The sequence below is a fragment of the Camarhynchus parvulus genome, chromosome 20 (genome assembly GCF_901933205.1).
Source record: "Camarhynchus parvulus chromosome 20, STF_HiC, whole genome shotgun sequence".
In the NCBI taxonomy this organism is placed as follows: Eukaryota; Metazoa; Chordata; class Aves; order Passeriformes; family Thraupidae; genus Camarhynchus; species Camarhynchus parvulus.
Genome location: NC_044590.1, coordinates 933,687 through 952,837, shown reverse-complemented (window position 1 = coordinate 952,837; position 19,151 = coordinate 933,687). Strand labels below are relative to the sequence as shown.

General features: G+C 44.2%; 1 protein-coding gene across 1 annotated transcript; it reads right to left on the bottom strand.

Moving 5' to 3' along the window:
- Window positions 1-873: 873 nt before the first annotated feature.
- On the bottom strand, window positions 874-17,166 carry PARD6B (par-6 family cell polarity regulator beta). The gene is made up of 3 exons (XM_030963566.1): window positions 16,987-17,166; window positions 12,158-12,380; window positions 874-5,449 (listed from the first exon to the last, which is right to left on the bottom strand). Exons 1-3 carry the CDS (start codon window positions 17,050-17,052, stop codon window positions 4,620-4,622), a joined length of 1,119 nt encoding a protein of 372 aa, XP_030819426.1. The 5' UTR covers window positions 17,053-17,166; the 3' UTR covers window positions 874-4,619.
- Between the last annotated feature and the right edge of the window lie 1,985 nt (window positions 17,167-19,151).

Sequence of the window (19,151 nt, the reverse complement as noted above, 5' to 3'; positions counted from 1 at the left end):
TCCATTCTCTGACAGCCATTCCCAAGGACAGGTCCTCAGCCTTTGCTCTGCTGCCTCAGTGGGTGAGCCCAGGGCCCTGCTGAGCCAGGGAACACGGTGCAGGATGCACTGCAGAGCTCACACCATGCCAGGAATGCCACTTCCAGCATTCCTCCCAAGTGTCCTGTGCAGAGAGAGCAGCACTCCCCCAGCTCCAAGCCCCTCATGCTCCAGTGCCCAGGGCAGCAGCCTGGGCTCTCTGTCCTGCACTCTGAGTCAGTGCTGATCCCAGCCTTGCTGTCCCTCCCCAGGGCTCCATTTGCAGGGATGGAGAGCCCTGAGCACACAAACAAACCAGTCCCACAGACACGAGGGAGGCGCAGGGCAGAACTCTGTGCTCAGCCCCAAAGCAGCAGGAACTAAAGCCACAGGCAAAGGGCTGAGCACAGCCCCAGTCTCTCCTCCCTGGGTAAATGTTTACAAGGGCTGCCAGGGCAGGAAGTGGGAGGAAACAGTTGTAAGTGAAATGGCTTTGAGTTCAAGCTGTCCCATGGACACTTGTAGAGATACTCACCGCAGCAGGGACAGCGTCCCCAGCAGCAGCAGCAGGAGGGACCTGAAGCTGTGCCAGGAGCAGCCTCAAGGAAGGGTCCCTGCTGCAGGAGCAAGCACAGCACAGAGAGCAGCAGCACTGAGGGACACACGGCTGGGACTGCCCAGGGGCACAGCTCTGCCCAGGGGAGGGACAGGGACACGTGGAGAACACTGCCAGGAAAACACTGCCTGCTCCCCTGGCCACGAGAGAAATAGTAAGCCCAGCTGTTGTCACACTTGAGAAAAAGGATACATTCTTCCTTATTTTATCTGACAAAGTAATTGAGAAAAAAACATTTCATTTCTATATCCATTTATTATTTTGGTCTGTAAAAATATAAGACTAATATACACCTACATCTAGCTTGATTTTTGTAAAATCAATCTTCATTCGGTGAGATACCAATGTACATTATACATTAAAGTTGTAAGAAAAATACTGATATTTGACATTTTAAACAAGTTCATTCATGTAAAAATCACATTGCAAGTAAAATTTAATTAGAAAATACATAATATTCACAAAAATACACATGTTAAAGACAGCTTGTGAGAACATTGTCCTAAATTTAATTCAGGTGTGGAAAAAAACCATATGATTCACAGTTAGGCTTGACTTCTCCAGTACCACAGCAGAACTTTAAAGTAAATGCATCTTAATTCTATTAAGAATTTGTTCTTCCTATTAAGGTGCACTTGGATCTCCCAACCACCAGGGAGGAATCTCTTGTCCCCCTCTGTGCATGTACACAACATATAACACTAGTCAAAGGAATTTTAGTTTTTCATTCCATTCTGAAATAATTTGGGTATTGCATAAATTAATTTATAAAATCTGGATTGAAAATACAATTTACACACACAGGATACTTAATACACAGATTACATCAATAGCAGCGTAATATTGTCAATCATGCTCAGCATCCTCACTATCACTTCTGGAATTCTCTCTTTTTTTTAGCTATAGATAAAATCTATATAAAACAGTCAAGCCTTTAAGTATTGTCTTCCAGGGAGAAAACAGTATAGATGTTAAAAATTTAGGAGGTAGTGAATGAAAGGCTAACAATATCAGCATATTTTAAAAAAACCTTATACTGAACCCCAGTATCATTTATATATAAAATTAAATTTAGCCACTCATAATCAACCATTGATCATCCCGAAGTAGTAATTTAAAAATCTTTTGTAATTAACAGTGTATGTATTAGTAAGATATGGAAGAACTTTAGAAACTTTATGGTAACTGCAGCGTTAAGCAATTACATGCTGTGCAGTCTGTCATTATAACTGTAAATACACATTCGTCAGTTTTATTCCTTTTTTATCAAGTCCCAAATGCTTCGTTTTACTACATGTCACCAAATTTCTGTGAAACAGAACATGATCTATGTCAAAAAGAACATTATCTCACGTTTAGATTACTCAGTTTGCAGGAAAGGTCTCAAGAGATGAAGTCTCATGCAGTTTAGAGTAGGACCTCAGTTAAATTTCTACAAGTCCTTAATACTGGCATAAATATTATTCAAACTACCCACGCACGTGCCTGGCAGCACAGCAGCCTCAGGGCTGGCACCTGCCCAGGTTCCTGGCCAGACTCAGCCCTCCCAGGCAACTCGATCCTTCCAGCTGTGATCTGAGCTTCAAAACCCTCACGGGCCACATCAGCCCCAGAGTGGATTTGCATGGAATGAAAACGTTACACCTGCATTAAGTGCACTACCAGTTCATTCTCTGTACCTCTGGACCTCTCTTCTCTTCCCATCCAAGTGCCTTTATTCCTTTGATTATTCACAATACATTCAAGTAAACCAAAGGCACAGAAGTGCAAACTAGCAGAATAATGAGTCTCACCCTCCACTGGTGATTTCATACAGGAAGGAAAGTCTTTTGACAAAGGAAAATAGAGATATTTTCAAAGTAAACAATCTTCCGTAAAGAAAGGAAGTGTAGAGCAGCACTGAGAGAAAACATGCACAGGTAAAGTCTCCATGTTGCAGAATGAACATTCCTTTTTCCCATTTCACGCTAAGAGGATGTAGTTACTTCATTTTCAATAATTATTAGCAAAACAAGTGACACACTTGAAAGATCTTGTTCTTGTAAAAGATTCCAGGGCTCTCCACACACACACTAAGAAACCATAAATAAGTGTAACAAAAGAGCCCCTCACCTGTATTTGCAGAGTACCACTGCCTGCTGTGCCTATTCTCCATAAATCCTAAGGGGGATGAATGCCTCTCTTGGCATCTTGGACTCCAATGGCATTGGAGGTTTCAGAAAACTGCTCATCAGATACTAATTTCCAATATGCACTTTGTAACATCAAACAGCAGGGATTTGTTTCTGCAGCAGTGTTTGCATCATCACAAAAACCTGAAACAAACACAGGTGTAGGCTCTGATAGTCTGTGACGACTTTTACAGACGCCCTACCATTAAACTTACAGTTGAGTTGGTCTCCTGTTAGTAAAGTTATCAGAGGTAGATTTTCCTCAAATAGACTGAGGGGGAAAAAAGAAAAGGGTCAGTCTCCCTTCCCACTCATCACATCTTCCCAGAGGGTGGAACACACTCCCAAGCACCTGACTGCTGCTCTGGGGAGCACAGGACCAAGGACAGAACTGGCAGCACCCTACTCCTCCTGACAGAGGCCGTGACATCCCTGGGGAGATCCTTCTCCCTAGTCCGATTGGTCCCAGCTCATTTTCCTGCCACAGCTTCTGCTCCCAGAGGAGGGTCAGGTTGGGAACCAAGGGCCAAAGGGGTAAAGCAGGAGATACAAAAAGGGGAAGGATAAAAACAATGCTGGAAGCCTCCCCTGCAGCTGTCCCAGTGAGTGCAGTGGTAAAACACACATCTTTGCTCTTGCAGCATCAGGACTTGTCATCAGTGTTTTCACACAGAGCAACACTGTAATACCCACAACATCCAGCCAGGGGCACACAACAATCTGCATTTACAGAGTAGTTCCTAGTAATGAATAAGTTAATATCACATGGCTCAAACAAGGGGTAGGAAAGCCTCATTCTGATTTAAAACATTTTTTAATTCAGGGACGTAACAAGACTGATCTAAATTGTTCAGGTTGGAAGAAAGTCACTTGTATATAATCCAGACTCATTCCAACAAACCTTTGCTAGTAGAAATCATTACAGTTTCTACTAGGACTGCAAGTGTAACAGAGATTACATTATGCTATTTCCATAGCATTAAGATTACATTTTATTTGTTTGTAATTTACTGGGATTAATAACTAAATCAAATTATATCCTTAAATATTGCAAACTAGAATGAGACCAGATCTTTGATGCATTAGTGTTAAGACTTTCACATCTGAATTTCAAAATCAGAGTCATTAAAAGAAAGCATGGCCATTAAAACTAGTAATGGTGCCTGACTAACACGCCTGTGGTTGCACATTCACTCACAAAGGAACAGTGACCTCCAAAGCCCCACTGCCCACAGAGCCCTGCTGTCCCTGTGTCAGCCAGGGCCAGACCAGTCACCCCCATCTCTTCCCAGCCCACCTCTGGCCCTCTCCAGCTCCCTCTTGCCCAGAGCCCACACACAGCTTTGCCAGCGGAGCAGCAGCCAGGAGAGGAGTGATGCAGCTCCATCACACGTAAGCAGCACTTCAGAGGAACATGAAACCACAGCCCGTGAGAAGGTCAGCCGCACACGTAAGGAAGTTTACTTCTACAGAACCAGTAGTATACAGTATAAAAAAATAATAAAAATCAAGTACCTTTAAAAGAAAGCTCACAGCCATCTCTTAGCTATCCTTCATTTTCAATTTAAATTTTCATCATTCAATTTCAGCTATTTATCAATTATAGTCCAGCTTTGTGAATTATTTACATTGAAGTGCAGAATTAATTAAGTTAGTCAACTTATGTAATTTTGAATTTCTTGATTTTACTTTTTTCCTTCCTTTTAATCTAACTGCAGTGCTTGGTAGATGGAGAGGTATAAAGTGTGTTACGTATTAAGCCCAATTAAAACATGTATGGCATCCTTACTTATACGAAGTACACCGATGTCATTTCATAGTGTTATTATAGTTCCATCTTCTTCTAAGGACTTACGGCCTGGCTCTGGGGCTTCACACTCCATGCTAATGCTGCCCGTTGAGTGATTCAAGTTCATCTCACTGGAAGGAAGGAATCCATTTTGTGTGGACTCGTGGAGGAGTTCAATTTGTGATAAGGATTCTATGCTTTCGCTGGCAGGCGTAGCTTTTGGGATCTGCTGTGGCTCGCCACTGTCTTCAATAATAATGTCCTCCTCATCGCTCTCCTCTTCTCCTTGCAGCAGACTGCCCAGAATGTTTGGAGTGCTGCTGGGAAGGCTGGACTCAGTGGACTGGCCGGAGCTGCCCGAAGTCCGACTGTTCCTCACGACGTTGTTCCTCTGGTTGGCAGGTCTGACCGTGATGATCAGGTTGCGGCTGTTGGCAATCATCATGTCTGTAACTTGATCGAGGCTTTTTCCAGACACCTCTATGCCATTCACCTCCAGCACCTCATCATTGACAGCCAGCAGGCCTGTGCTCTGCGCCAGCCCCCCGGGGACCAGCCTGGATATGAAAATGCCTGGCACCTTCTCCAGCCCGTGCGGGGTGACCCTGACGCTGGAGCCGTCGCGGATATAGAAGCCCAGCGGTTTGTCGGTGCCGTACTTGTAGAGCCGCACCCTGCGGTGGGTCTCGGGCAGAATATCCACGTCTATGATGGAGGACACGGGCCTGAAGTCCTGGGGCATGCTAATGACAATGTGGGGCTTCTTCTTGTGGTTGTCCGGACGTAGCACGTTGGATAAGACGTTCTTCTTCCTCGTCATGGTATCCGTCCCGAAGGCACTGTAGTCTGCATCCTCTGTAAGACAGAGCACACGGGGATTAGGGCCTGCAGGCAGCCAGGTCACACTGCTCCCATGTGTTAGCTCAGCAGAGGCAAACAGCTCATCTACAAGGTGTGAGCCTTACTATCATAGAAGAATTTCTCCCTACTCATGAAACAAAAGCTTTAATGTTATGAAACAGAAAGTTTGGAATACTTTTGGTTTTCTACTACCGAAGGAAAGAGTGTGCACAAAAGAAATTAAAACCAGTTAGCAGCAGACGCAAAGAGCTACAGCTGCCTGAGAAAGGGCAGAATGGAAAGAGTGAGTCCATTCCTAGAAACATTTTAATTTTATTCAGAGTAATTTCACTTGCTAGTTTTCTCTCCTCAGGTTTCAGATCATTGGAAAAGAAAGAATGAAAAAGGGAAAGCAGCCAGCGTGCCTATTATTGCCTAGTTACTGGGAGCCAGCCAAGTGACCTGGATTCAAACTCCAGAAAGCTTATTCCATTCTGCACTCTTCCCTGCCCCCACACCATGTAGGTAAAATGGCTGTGGAGCTGAAACAAAGAGACCTCGCACACAAATACTTCAAGCAAAACTGTTCATGCAAGCAATGCTGTAACTGCCACAACTTGATACTGGAACAGGCAAATGGGTTAGAGCTTAAAAAAATCCAAAAGAAAACATATTAGTCCCACAACTACTTGTAAGGGACAAGAAAATGTGTTCTGCAGAAGCAATACTGATTTCTGAAATGCTTATTTACCGAAGGTTCCATTTTTTCTTTTTAATATGCAATTACTCACCAAAAAGAATCAACCTAAATACATTCAGTTCTGAGCTTCCTCAGACTTACACTTGTAAATTGAGTGTAATCACTCAGACTACACACATCTTTGTTCTGCAGGGGAAAAGCCCCAATAATCATGCAGAACTGGACTGCACTAACGCCAGGACCCAGAGAAGTTGGGATTTCTTTGTATTATCCCATTCAGATGCTATTGGTACAGCCAAGAAAGTGGAAGAATGGCTATACATTTCAATCTGTGGACTGGGCTGACTGTGGCAATGCTGCCCTGGTGGCATTTCAGGACAGCTGCCAGCTGCTGAGGAAATCAATGAGCGCATTTGCTTCTGAGGCTGATATACAGACATGAACCAGTTAGATTTGGACTCCTCAGATGCTTCAAGCAAAATAGACCAGAGAAAGTACTCCTAGAGCAACAGGCTAACACTACTGCAGCATGTAACACCAACTCCTCCCTTCCCAGCCTTTAGGGCTGCTGAAAACAAGAACAGTGCTTTGGCTGCTCTAGGAAGGCAGTCTTGGACCTGGTACTCTAAAAGATAAAAGACAAGAAGAAAAGAAACAAATTTAAATTAGCCCACAAAAAAAAACCTCAAAGGGATTTATTGTCAACTCCTGGCTTGTGTGTACACAATAGTTCATCAACATGTTTTAGAAAAATGTGTCCTGATGATGGCCTCATTTACATTTCTTTTTTATTTCCTTTGTTTTAAAAAAATAACTACACCATAAGGAAGGCAAAGCTCTTGCTTAGCTGTTTGCTAAACACAGAGCATCTTTTGCACTGATGTTTATAGATAAAGATGTTCAACAATTTAACTCACACAATCAGGCGTTATTCTGAAGATACCTAATTCTCACAGCCTTACTATAGCCTGAAGGCACTTCTGTAGCAATCTCAGTTACTTTGTAATTTAAGGTTTAATTAATATAACATTAGATCTTAACATCAAGCACAAAGGCTTTAAAAATAGCCTAAAATCTAATCGTCACATGTCTAAGAGTGTTAGGTCAGCTGTGTTGAAGAGCTGGTGCATTAAAAAACAATTCAATCTCTCCAGCCAAAGCATTTTAACAGGTGACCAGTGTCTGAAGTGAAACACCTACAGAAATGCAAACTCAGCCTTTTCTCTGCAAAGGGCCCTTTGGAATGTCTGACTGACTAAGATCAGCTGGTTAAACCCTGTACTCCATCCACTGCTGACAACATACTGACTTTTCGGACAACATGGAACAATTCTTTTCATGTTTGCTAAAAATTTATGATCAAAGGGAAAAGTGAGAGAAGTCTTGCCCTTATCTCCCCTGACAACCCATCCAACCAGATTCCAGTTAGACATCTGGTGTTTCATTGAAAGGATTTTTGCAATTCAATGAGGTGCAATAACTTCTTTTTTTTTTATTTAGAACTACATTTGTTTACAAAACAACCTGGAAAGGAAAATTGTGAAATGCGATCCTAGACAGGTCTTACTTTAAATACCTCTTGCTGCTTTAAATACAAGGTAACACTTGCACTCACTCCTGCTGATGTGCAAGTTGCTGATGGCAGCCCCAGGACACAGGTCCCAGCAGACTGGTGCCACTGAAGCACCGCTCCTGCTGCTCTTCGTATAACTGCTGGTTTAGAGAAAGACGCGAGAAAACAGGACAGCAAAACTTTGTCACGACTGATTCTGCCACAAGTGTTCTCCCATGTCATTGTAACATTTAAAGGTGTTCAGTTGATGGGGTTTTCTCCTTAAATTCAAAGTGCACAAAGTCAGAGAATCAGACAGACTGTGGTATTTTACCTATTCTGTCATATCAAATATGTAAAGCATTCAATGATTCCAGCTTGCCACAGGGGCTATAAGGCTTCTTCACCTTCATGGCAGGACACACACCCTGCAGGAAGTCTGGCATGAGCTAGATATACAAACAAATTTATTACATCCAAGTAGATCTATCATGTCCTGTAAATGATCAAGACAGTTTGTGCTCTTTACTCAAGTTAGATTTAGAACTGTTCCCAACTTCCTTCACAGAAACCACCTCCCAGTCTGCCTTCCACAACTATCAGCTGGTAACTTCTGTCCAAATCAAATTTTTCCAGTTAGCAGAGAAGCACAAAGATCAGCTGCAACAGGACTGGCATTAGAAGAATTATTATGTAAATCTCTGTATGCAAATAACAGATTCCAAAGGACTTTTTAAACAAAAACTAAGAGTAGAAAAACATTTCTTGGAAAAGAAAGGAACTTTAAAAGTCTCTTTCAGAAGACAAATCAGAAGTCTTAAATTGAGCTGGTGGTTTTGTTTTCAGTAACTTTCTTAAGCTACAGGACACATGGCTGAAGGAAAAGCATCCCAAAACTGCAAGCCAGATGTCAAAACATTTAAGAAACTCTGACAAACCAGAGGGAAAGTTTTTTCATTATAACTGCTCTTAATAGTTAAATAATTTAGAACTAGCATGAATCTTAAGATAAATAGTTAAGGTTAGAGAATTTGTGAGGAAAAAAATAGTGGAAGGTTGATAAACTCATCTCCCCAAATCTCAGCAGAACAGCACACTCTAGGTAACCTCTCTTCCACTGCTAAACAAGTTTTCTAAAGCAATACTCTCAAGTACAAAGGCATCTTTGTTCTGGCACCGCACTAATCAGTTTAAAGCCCCGGCAAAAATATTTTGGCCTAAAGCCAAAGGACAAGGTGTTAACTACAGATAGTGTGAAGGAGAACGTCCACACGAGGCAGGAAGGATTTCTCCCCCCAGCAGTTTCAAGCTCAAGGTGGCACCAATCTGTACAGACTTATTACATGAAATTGAAAACAAAAGCCTACAAATGCCAAATCTGGTTTCAATTTAATGTTACTGAAGACAGATTTTTGAAATATTTTTCTAACCCATTTGCAAATCAATGTAGAGTTACCCGTTAAGAATTAAATTTTCAAAGCCCCCAAGTAGTTCGTGTATTTGAGCAGAGATGCAATTTAGCATTTTTTAAATATGACCCAACAAATCCCTTCCTATTTAGTCATGAAATATAACAAAATATGGTTTTAGGAAACCAAGCTGTGTTTTTAGGAAGAGGCCTCAGAATAGCTAGGCTAGTCCACAAAGAGCTGTTTAAAAAGCCAACTGCTCTTGCTTCTCAGCAAAGCAAAGCTTCTCAGTGACAAAGTGTCTCTCAAGAGGCACAAGTGGATTAACCAAAGAATCCACTTCTCACTAAATACAGCTACATCCATGCACAACTTGCAGGAGTTGGATATTGTAATTTAGAATCCTTCGAGGGACTGTTAAGGACATTATAATGAAACGTATCTTCTGTTATCTCTGCTGTTCTCGTATTTACAATGCAAAGCTCCCCATACCAAGCTGCTCTTCAGCCTATGCAGACTGTTCCCCTCCATTTTCTCTTCAGAAGGGTTTTTCTCACAGACAGAGTGACTCCCATACATCTGGATTTAATCACAATACATCAGTTTAACCTTTAAATACCAGATGTCAACAGTACCTGTTAATCTGTTAAACTGCAGAATGAAATTCCAGTGAGGAATGTTTTCTGCAAGCTGACAGCCAATCCTGACTTGTGCAACATCAAACTCCAGTTTGGATTTTAGCACTGGAGCAGTTTATAAAGTATTTTAAAGGTATTTTGTGAAATACAATTAGAGGAACCTAAGAGGAATAATTTGTGATTTCATTACAGGATCTCTAGGTTTTTTACCTCATCAACCAAGCCACATGTTCAGGACAAACAAAGCTTTCAGAAATGAGAATTCAAAATCAAACAGGAGAGAGTTGTTACTCTGGCATAACACTTCCCGAATTCTGGAGTCTCATTATCACAACCATTGCTTATCAGTAGAAGGAAAACCATCTTGCAGCTCCCATTTCAACCCCTCAAGGTGTTCCTTGGATGCAATATACTAAGAAGTATTGGAATTAGATACACATCACACCACAACAAAGAAGTTAATACTATTTACATTAGATTTCACTGCAGTCTGCTCATACCTCAAGCTGGCTTCGCACAAATTACTTGAACTTTCTAAATAGTTACGACAGTATGATAAAAATTTCATACATTATAAAGAATCAAAACACTTTCTCTTTCCCCACATTGGCTTTTTTCCAAAGATCTTAAATTCCCAACTACCGCTGCTGGAAATACAAAAGAAGTCAAAGTTCCATTAGAAAACCCACAAAAACTTTTCAGCTGATTTAAGAGAATGCATGAAAGCCACAAGTAGCCTTGCAGGTGGAAAAGTAACTTGTGCCACTTATTATAGTTCCAAACCAGCCCAGATCAAAGCAGCCCCATCAACAGCAGGTATTTGCTAAGACATTTCCATTCCAGAGGCAGAGCCAGTAAGGTTGCTGCAATCTGTGAATTAAGGACACTTAAATCACACTGCACAAAATATGAACCATCCCTAACTCCCCCAATCCAGCCTTGGTTACAGGCAAACCATCACAACTAAAATACAGAATAAAGTTGTTTCTGTATTTTCCATCCAACAAACATCTACTCTGTATGCAAAGATGTCAGTGAAGGCAAAGCCTCAATTTCATCAACAGATGTGATCAGTGTGATGACAACTAATTCCCAGCAAAGTGCAGTGGGGACTGTGGTGCCAGCCTAGGCTCTTATGTCCAAGGGAAGGCAGTGACACCTGGTACTTCCTACACAGCTTTTCCTACTTGCCAATTCTTGTTATGATAAACTAAAATGGAATCATCATCTTCTACTTTTGCACATTATATCAACTCCTGGCACCAGAGTAGTAACAAATAACCCACCTGGATCAAATCAAGGTAAAGGATTGTAGGAAACTAAAGATGCATGATAAGCGCAACTAGGAACAGGCAACGTTACACCTGTCACAGTAGGAACAATCTAAAACCATATGGTGTTAAAATATAAACTCAATAATCCCAGTCTGACAAAGTGGCTTATCCCTTCCTGTCATATGGCTACTGTAGGGGATTAGATGGAATCACAGGCCTTGTCTCCCTCCAGGTTCTGCTAAAGCAAATGCTTCATGCCTTTGGTACTTCAGCACTGAGAACACAGGCCTTACCAGTCTATACTGTCAACACAAACAAAACAAACATTTTGTCAGCGCTCAGCAGCTGCCAAGCAGCCACGCTGGTTATGAATATTGGGTTTGTGTCAGGCTCTTGTGGAGTTGTTCACTTTTTGGAGTGGGAGTTGATAGAAGGTTCTGATGCCAAGCATTTTCTAAGGAAAAGATGTCCATCTTCACAATAACCAGGAACACCACCACAAGAACAAATACAAACTTCTGATTGGATTTTTTTCTCTTCATGAACAAAAGCAGACAGTAGGAACATACAACCAGAGCAGACACAGTACTTTTAAAGGCAAACCATCAAAGCAAGCAGCCCACACTCCTGAGGTTTGCTAACTGATATAAGCTTGTCAACTGAAAACTTCAAGATGTTTTATTAGGAAAGTGTAATAAGAGTAGCATATTACAAAGTTAGTCTTGAATTTATATTTTAATATTGCATTTAATACTTCATGTAATAACATTTTTAATATTACTTTCCATCCTGTAATGTTCTATCTTCTTGTCTGATCAAGATTGGAATTTTAAGTGAAAAGTATCCAACATACAGAGCAGAAAATCTTAGAGGTTAAAAGTTTATTTTCATTTGCTTACGTAAAACCAGAAAGAAGCATTTGCTAGAGATTTAACTTGACTTTAACTCAACTAAATATAAGCAAAACAGCACAAAGTATAAATAGGTTGTCTGAGGAAGACCTTGCAAGACAGACAAGTTGTGAATACCCTCCATGATTCATAATTATTATGGAATTTGACATGAAGAAATAGGACTGAAGGGTTTTTTCCTCCATACATCACACTGCAACTGGATGAACAGATGATTCACATTCTTCAAGCGCTCTTACCTTTTCTCTGAATGAAAATCCTGAGGAGAGGATTGGCTGTAGAAACTGCTTTGTGATAATTGTCATCATTATTGATAGGCAGTAGGTCTCCGTGAATGTCCGTGTATCCCACCAGAACATCAACGTTTGGGATCTTGTGCACGTGCTGCAGTAATCCGTAGAACTCCTCAAACTTCCCAGGTTTGGATCTCTCCAGAGAAAATCGTCGAAATTCTGCCCCAAACTACAACAAAATATATCCTACATCATTAATATGGAAGCAACAATTATTTTATGTTAAACCAGAAATGTTATGGAATTAAAAGTGCACTATAAACTACAACAAACAATTTTGACATGGTATAAAAGAGTCAGTGAAAACAGTTGGGTTTTTTCCCCAAAGTTATAACTAGTTTTGTACCTGGTGAAACGTGTACCTTTGAGCATGGCAAGGCTGTTTCACTGCTCCATTTAACGGGAGCACTCAGGTGACAAACCGGCGCAGGGATTGCTGCAGATTCTCACAGGCTCATGGAGCAACCATGCTGGGCAAGGGACAGACCAGAGGCAGCACTGCTATGGCACTCAAAGCAGGGCTGTGATTAACACCCTGTGGTATGTGCCTACCTGGAATTCGGTTCTGAGAACTACCAGTGCCCTTGAGAACAGTGTGCAGAGATTGTTACACAACCGTGGGTCACCCACGCAAGGCTGAGCAGCCTTCACACAGCGGCTGTTTGGGCAGGAAGTGAAAATGTCCCTTGGCTGTGAAGACCACGTTAAGTGCTGCTGCTTTTCAGTACAACCCGCGTGCAGCCCGGCTCTGAGGAGCTGATCTCAGCTCCACTCTGCTCCCACCTAAAGAGAGATAACAGAGGCAACAGCCACCGCCTCTAAGAACATTCAGATGATTTGTGTGCATGAGCAAGGCTCAAATCTTGACTGCAACGGTCTTTTAAATCAGGGTTCTACCCAGGATATAGAACCTGGATTTTCCAAATCTGGTAAGGTTCAGAAAACGGAGAAAAAAATTAGTCACTGACACTACTTCAAGGGGTAGCATTTGCCAGTAATCAACATAATCATTCAACAAAAAACCCAGCTCACAAATGCACTTAGTCTCCTACATCACCTCTAAAGCAAACACTTATTAAAACACGTTCCTTATTAAGGCAATAATGCAGTGGGGACAGGCAGAGACTCATCTGGGTGCCAAGAAAAGGATGAGCATTTGATGTAGACTAGACAAAATGTGATTTTTACCACACATAGCTAGTAAAATGTTGGTGTTCTGCCTAATAAGGGCAGGACCCAAAGCAAACAGAATACTGGATAAAAATTACTCTAAATCCTCCGTATCAGGCACATACACAACATACCAGAGACGTCAAAAGGAATTCAGAGATAGCAGCAGCCAGGTTACAAAAACCAGAACAGCTTGTATACGAATTAAAAGGATAATAAGCTAATAATTAAAAAAAACCTCAGTTGGCTGTTTTTTTTCTGTGTGAATTCTATTGCTGACCTACAGTGAAAATAAACACTTTAAATAATTTCTTTAGCTAGTTTAGTTTTAAGTAGAGCAGAAGCACACTGGAACAAAATGCTCGGAGTGCACGTTTGAGCCTCAGTATCACATACTTTGGTGTATCTTACACACAGGAGATGCGGAGGTGCACTTCACCTCACACCTGATTACAATCTTTTGGAGAACAAAAGCCTTGGAGCTCTCACATACAAACAAAGCACTGAAAATCAGGAGACAAGGACCTCGTTGTTAGGACGTTAACACCACGCTAACTCAAAACAAGCTACACCTTCAACACCCCACCTTTCTCCAAAAGCTTCAAATAAAGGAATTATCTGGGAACATTCCTGCTCTAAAAAACCCGCAATTACCCTACCACTGACTAATGAGGCAGAAGGGATGATTCGTACCTGCTTACAAACAAAAGCCCAGCCCACAGGAGGAACTCCCAGCACGTCAGAGGCAGCACAGCTCAATGGTGACATCAGCGCAGGACTTCGTCCTGCCCCAGCTGCGAGGTGTGAGCCCCGCAGGAACTGCCCGTGCACGGCAGCCATCGAAATTGTTTGGCTTTCAAGGATTACATAGCTTAAACACAATTCAGTAATAAAAGTTTTAAAAAGCCAACAACCTCACCCTCAGGTTGGAATAAATGTTGAATCTTACCACAGCAAGCAAAGGGCCAGATTTTCAAACGTGTGATTTTTATTTTTTTCCATGTTATTTTATACATATTTGGTGCAAATACCAAAATACTCCTAACCCACTCGTATTTCCTAACACAGTTTGCTCAATACTATTAGAAAGCAGGTAAAAGACAAGTCCAACTGTGCAATTCCATTATTTGAATCCCTGAAATGTCTGAATTTTCTATCAGATGCTGCCCTCCATCCCACGAAACAGGCCTGCACTTGATGTTGTAGGGGAGGTGAGACACTGGAGGAGTAACTTAAGCAGAGAAGGCTCCTTGCCACCTGAGCTCTTTACAAGGCTGTGCTGCTCCCCTGTAACTCCCCCGGGAGAAGGCAGGGGAGCCATGGCAGCACACCAGGAAGGCACCCGGGATGCTCACTTAACACTCATTTATGGGTCACCTTTTTAAGTCCTCTGAAACACAGCACAGAGATGCTTTATGCAAGTCTCCATCACTGACAGAACATGAGCTGCAGTCATCTTCTCTGGCTTACCAGTTTTTAAGATTTTAATCAGAAAAAAATGTTATTCCAAGTCATGAAAAAGGGGGGAAACCTGAATTTTAATATATAGAGAACTAGACTATATAGAACTAGAAACTTGGGGTTTCCATACCATCACTAGGAACTCTAGTCTGGGCTATAAGGCTTTATTTTCCATGACAAGAAGATGGGCTGTCTGGAATTCAAGTACTATGGGGAATCGCCAGGGCAAGCTCAGAGCAGTTACCCAAACTGAATAAACTAAACTAACAAAAGGATTGTGCTCATGTAACTGCAACCACAGTTGGGCTGTGCTGGCCCAGCCTTGTCAGCTGAGGCACAATTATTGATTTGGAATATCTAAATAAAGAGCTGTACATCATGGAGCAGCCTTCAAAGCCCAGGCCACTCTACAGGAATGGCTCCCTCCACCTCCCACACAGGCATTTCTTCTTTCTCTCCAGAATTGCTCATTTTCATAGAAGGAAGATGACTCCTCTGCGATATTAAATTGAGGTGCTGTTAAATAATGCATTAGCAACAAGCAGTTCTAGGAATGCCTTGAATCCTGCTCCATAATAGGCACTTGAGGGACAATCCCTATTCATTAGGGCTACATTTCTCTGTACAAACACCAGGAACACATCACAGGGCTGATTCCCTAGACAGATTTTAAATCAAGGAAAACACACAGCGGGGAAACAGTAGGGCTGAGGAAACAAGTGATTTGGGTTTGTAAGCACATCATACTGATCATTCTCAACATTATAAGAGCATAAATAATAGACTTCACCATCACAGTGCTAACTTAACTGGTATTTGAAATAACATCTACCAGATACTCCTGAATCTTGCTGATTTAGGGCACATGGAAATTGAACACTTTAAAGAAACCATCCTCATTCAGGCTGTAGAGACCAACCTCACACTCAGAAGTTCCAGCACTATGATCATTATCCTTAAACACCCCCACAGCTCAAGTCCTGACTGCTGCTGTAGCACCTCACTCACTAGCAGGAAAGGAGGGGACAGAACACAGGCTGCTCCCCACTTCAAAAACAACCCAAGAAAGCCATGTGGCCACCAATGGAAAACACATTCCCACGTGGAGGCACTTACAATCCGCCTAGGCAATGAAAAAGGGACTTTAACTCAACATCTCTTTAGCTAATAGAGACACTCCACCTCACACAGTATATCCAGCAGTTTTACAATTGGAAATTATTACAAACATAAAGCAGAAGAAAAAAAATCTAATTTCTCTCAGAATATCTAAGTTTTATCAGAAAAACTTTGCCTAACCATCAAATAAAAATCAAAACATAGAAGAGACATGGATACACGCATGGGAGAATTTATAGAGCTGGGCAAAGCTGTGAGCACCTGACAAGAGTGATCTCTGCGGGAACACACAGGTACACACTCCTGCAACACTGCCAGGGTAAAAGTCTCTCGAGGCCTCTAAGAGAAGGCAAACTCCACTTTTGGATAAGCTAGCCAGGGCTCACCTCTACCTCTACTGTGAGCCTATGCTGTACCGCACAAAAAGCTACAGAACGATATAATCATTAGGGAAAAAAGGTAACTACAGAAACGGTCACTAACAAACGCACTCACTGCAATTCGGACAAAGAGAGGATCTTGAGGCTTGCAAATTATCACAGAACTGTTAGGGTTGCAAGGGTCCTCTGGAGATCATGTAGTCCACTCCCCAAGCACGTTTCTAAACACCTCCTTGGCCCAGTGATCCCACACTTTCCCCACAGCACATATTTATCTGTGCGTCGTTTAGTCTGTCCAGAAACTCAGGGGCCAACTCCACTTACCTGTTTTCTTTTAAACCACTTCAAAACCATTTATATTTTCGCCCGCAGACAGCGCACCCAGCAAGCGACCCCACCATCTCCGGGGCAGCGGGGACAGGTGGGGAGGGAGCGCCGGGGCCCGCCCGCCCGAGCCCGGTGGCCTGCGGAGCGCTCAGGCCCCGGCGGGCCGTGCCCCGGCGGCCCCTCGGGCAGGTGAGTCAGCAGCTGACGCCGTCCCGGTTCCCGTCCTGTCCCCGCAGCGACACGGCGGCTCGACGGCCCCGCAGGGCCGGCCCAGTCCTTCCCCCGCGCCCGCGGCCCTCAGGCGGCGGCGGCTCCCACCTTGCTCTTCACCTCCATGGTGCCCAGGCCGCGGCTGCCCGCGGCCCCGCGCTGAGCCCGGTTCATGCCTCGCGCGGTCGCTGCGTCCGCTGCTGTGGCTCCTGTGTCCGCCGGAGCGCGGCGGGACGGGCAGCGGTGCGGCCCAGCCAAGAGCCCCGGCACCCGCGGCCGCTCCGCCGCCTCCGCCCTCAGCGCGGCCGGGCCGGGGCGGGGCCGCGCGGCTCCGGCACCTGCCGGGGACCGGGGCGGGGCCCTCGCGCGCCTGCGCCGCCTCCGCGGGGCCGCGCACGGGCGGGGCCGCGCACCTGCGGCCGCAGCGCAAGATGGAGGCGGCGGCGCGGCGGCGGCGTGGGCTCTGTGGGCTCTGTGGGCTCTGTGGGCTCTGTGGTCTTTGTGCTCCTGTCTCGCTGCAGGTGTGGGCCCTGCCTCCGCAGCCGTTGTCCCGCACGGGGCTGGAGCGCGGCTCGGCTCCCGCTGCCTCCTCAGGCACCTCCCGCCCCGGGGAGCCGCCATCCCGCGGCTCCGCATCCTCCCGCGGCCCTCTGGAGCTTCCATGCCGAGCTCGGGGTCCTCCACAGCTCTTAAGAGCCAGCCCTAACCCTGATCCGAGCCCTCACCCTCCCACAGCCCTGAGGAGCCGACCCTAAACCTTACCCTAACCGTCCCACAGCCCTGAGGAGCCGGCCCTAGCCCTAACCCCACAGCCCTGAGGAGCCAGCCCTAGCCCTAACCCCACAGCCCTGAGGAGCCAGCCCTACCCTAGCCCTAACTCCACAGCCCTGAGGAGCCAGCCCTACCCTAGCCCTAACCCCACAGCCCTGAGGAGCCAGCCCTACCCTAGCCCTAACCCCACAGCCCTGAGGAGCCAGCCCTACCCTAGCCCTAACCCCACAGCCCTGAGGAGCCAGCCCTAGCCCTAACCCCACAGCCCTGAGGAGCCGCCATCCTGCGGCCCTGCGCCCCCACAGCCCCGGAGCCCCCCGGTCAGGCTGCCCTGGAGGCTCCGACCCCACAGACATCGAGCTTGGGGATGGGCTGAGCCATCTCGGGACAAAGATCCTTTCCAGCCCCAGAGATTCTGTGATTCAGGGATCTCGGGATACCATGCATGTAGTACACAAAGCACACCAGTGTTAGTTGATGTTTGCGCATTACATAAATAAACCTTGGTCAGGCCAAAAGTGGAAGTCTTCCTCTCAGGATGTGGCTCTGTGTCCACCTGTAAAGGTGTTCATGGAGCTTGTTTTCATTTTAGTCACAAATAAAATTGCGGGATCTGGTAACGTCAGAGCTAGCCTTCCTTATTGTATTAATTCTGAGACAGATCAATTTCATTTAAAGGCCAGTTAAGCTACCCTGACAAAAGTACAAACCCCAGACATTGTAAACTGTCTAAAAATAAAAGACTTGTCACGTGTATGGACAAGAAGAAAGCATGTACATTAATCTCATTATGTCAACAGACCTTTGAATTACAGGTCTCTCCATTATCCATAAATCTGGTAGAAGAGAACGCAGTGTGAGGTTTCATCATTGAGATCTTGTGTGGATGGCAGTGATGGGAGCTCAAACAATGCCTTGCACCTGAGGCACGCCGCGGGTGTCTAGCCATTCTCAAGTCTCACTTGGTAATCAGTAATTAAATAAAAAGCATCCAGTGCTGAATCACTTCTAAGTCGGTGCTGATTTTTGTACAGTTGATCTTCCTCCCATCACGCCAAAGGCAAAGGAATTGCAGCTCTCACTCGAGCCAAGACAAGCTGTAATTAGCACAGAGGATATTGTTAATAGTTAAGTATAGTTTGCTGCCAGACGCTGTCTAGGCTGATTCAAGTCTTCTCATCCTTTATCCAGCGTGTTTTGGTTTTACACTGCAGAAGGATGCATGGAGAATTCAGCCCGTAAATTCAGATAGAATCTGTGATCCTGGGGCAGTAGAAGGCAGATTACAGCTATGAGAGCAAGACCAGAATAAAACCTCTTATTCTGTCACTTTGTAATTATAACATTGCAAAGAGTTTGGACTGCTTTCCATGTCTGTCTTCTACAGCTCTGTTTAATGAGCTGAGCCCGGAGAAGAGTGCAAGAGACAAGGGAACAGTGATTTCTCTGGGGCTTTAAAGTTGTTGGGTTGGCTCTTTTCTCCTGGAGAAAGGGAGGAAAAA

Excerpts from the sequence above, each read along its gene's own strand:
- PARD6B (XM_030963566.1), bottom strand. The coding sequence starts at position 17,052 with ATGAACCGGGCTCAGCGCGGGGCCGCGGGCAGCCGCGGCCTGGGCACC. Across the intron at positions 12,381-16,986 it reads CCATGGAGGTGAAGAGCAAG|TTTGGGGCAGAATTTCGACG; the intron begins GTGGGAGCCGCC and ends ATTTTGTTGTAG. Across the intron at positions 5,450-12,157 it reads GATTTTCATTCAGAGAAAAG|AGGATGCAGACTACAGTGCC; the intron begins GTAAGAGCGCTT and ends TCTGTCTTACAG.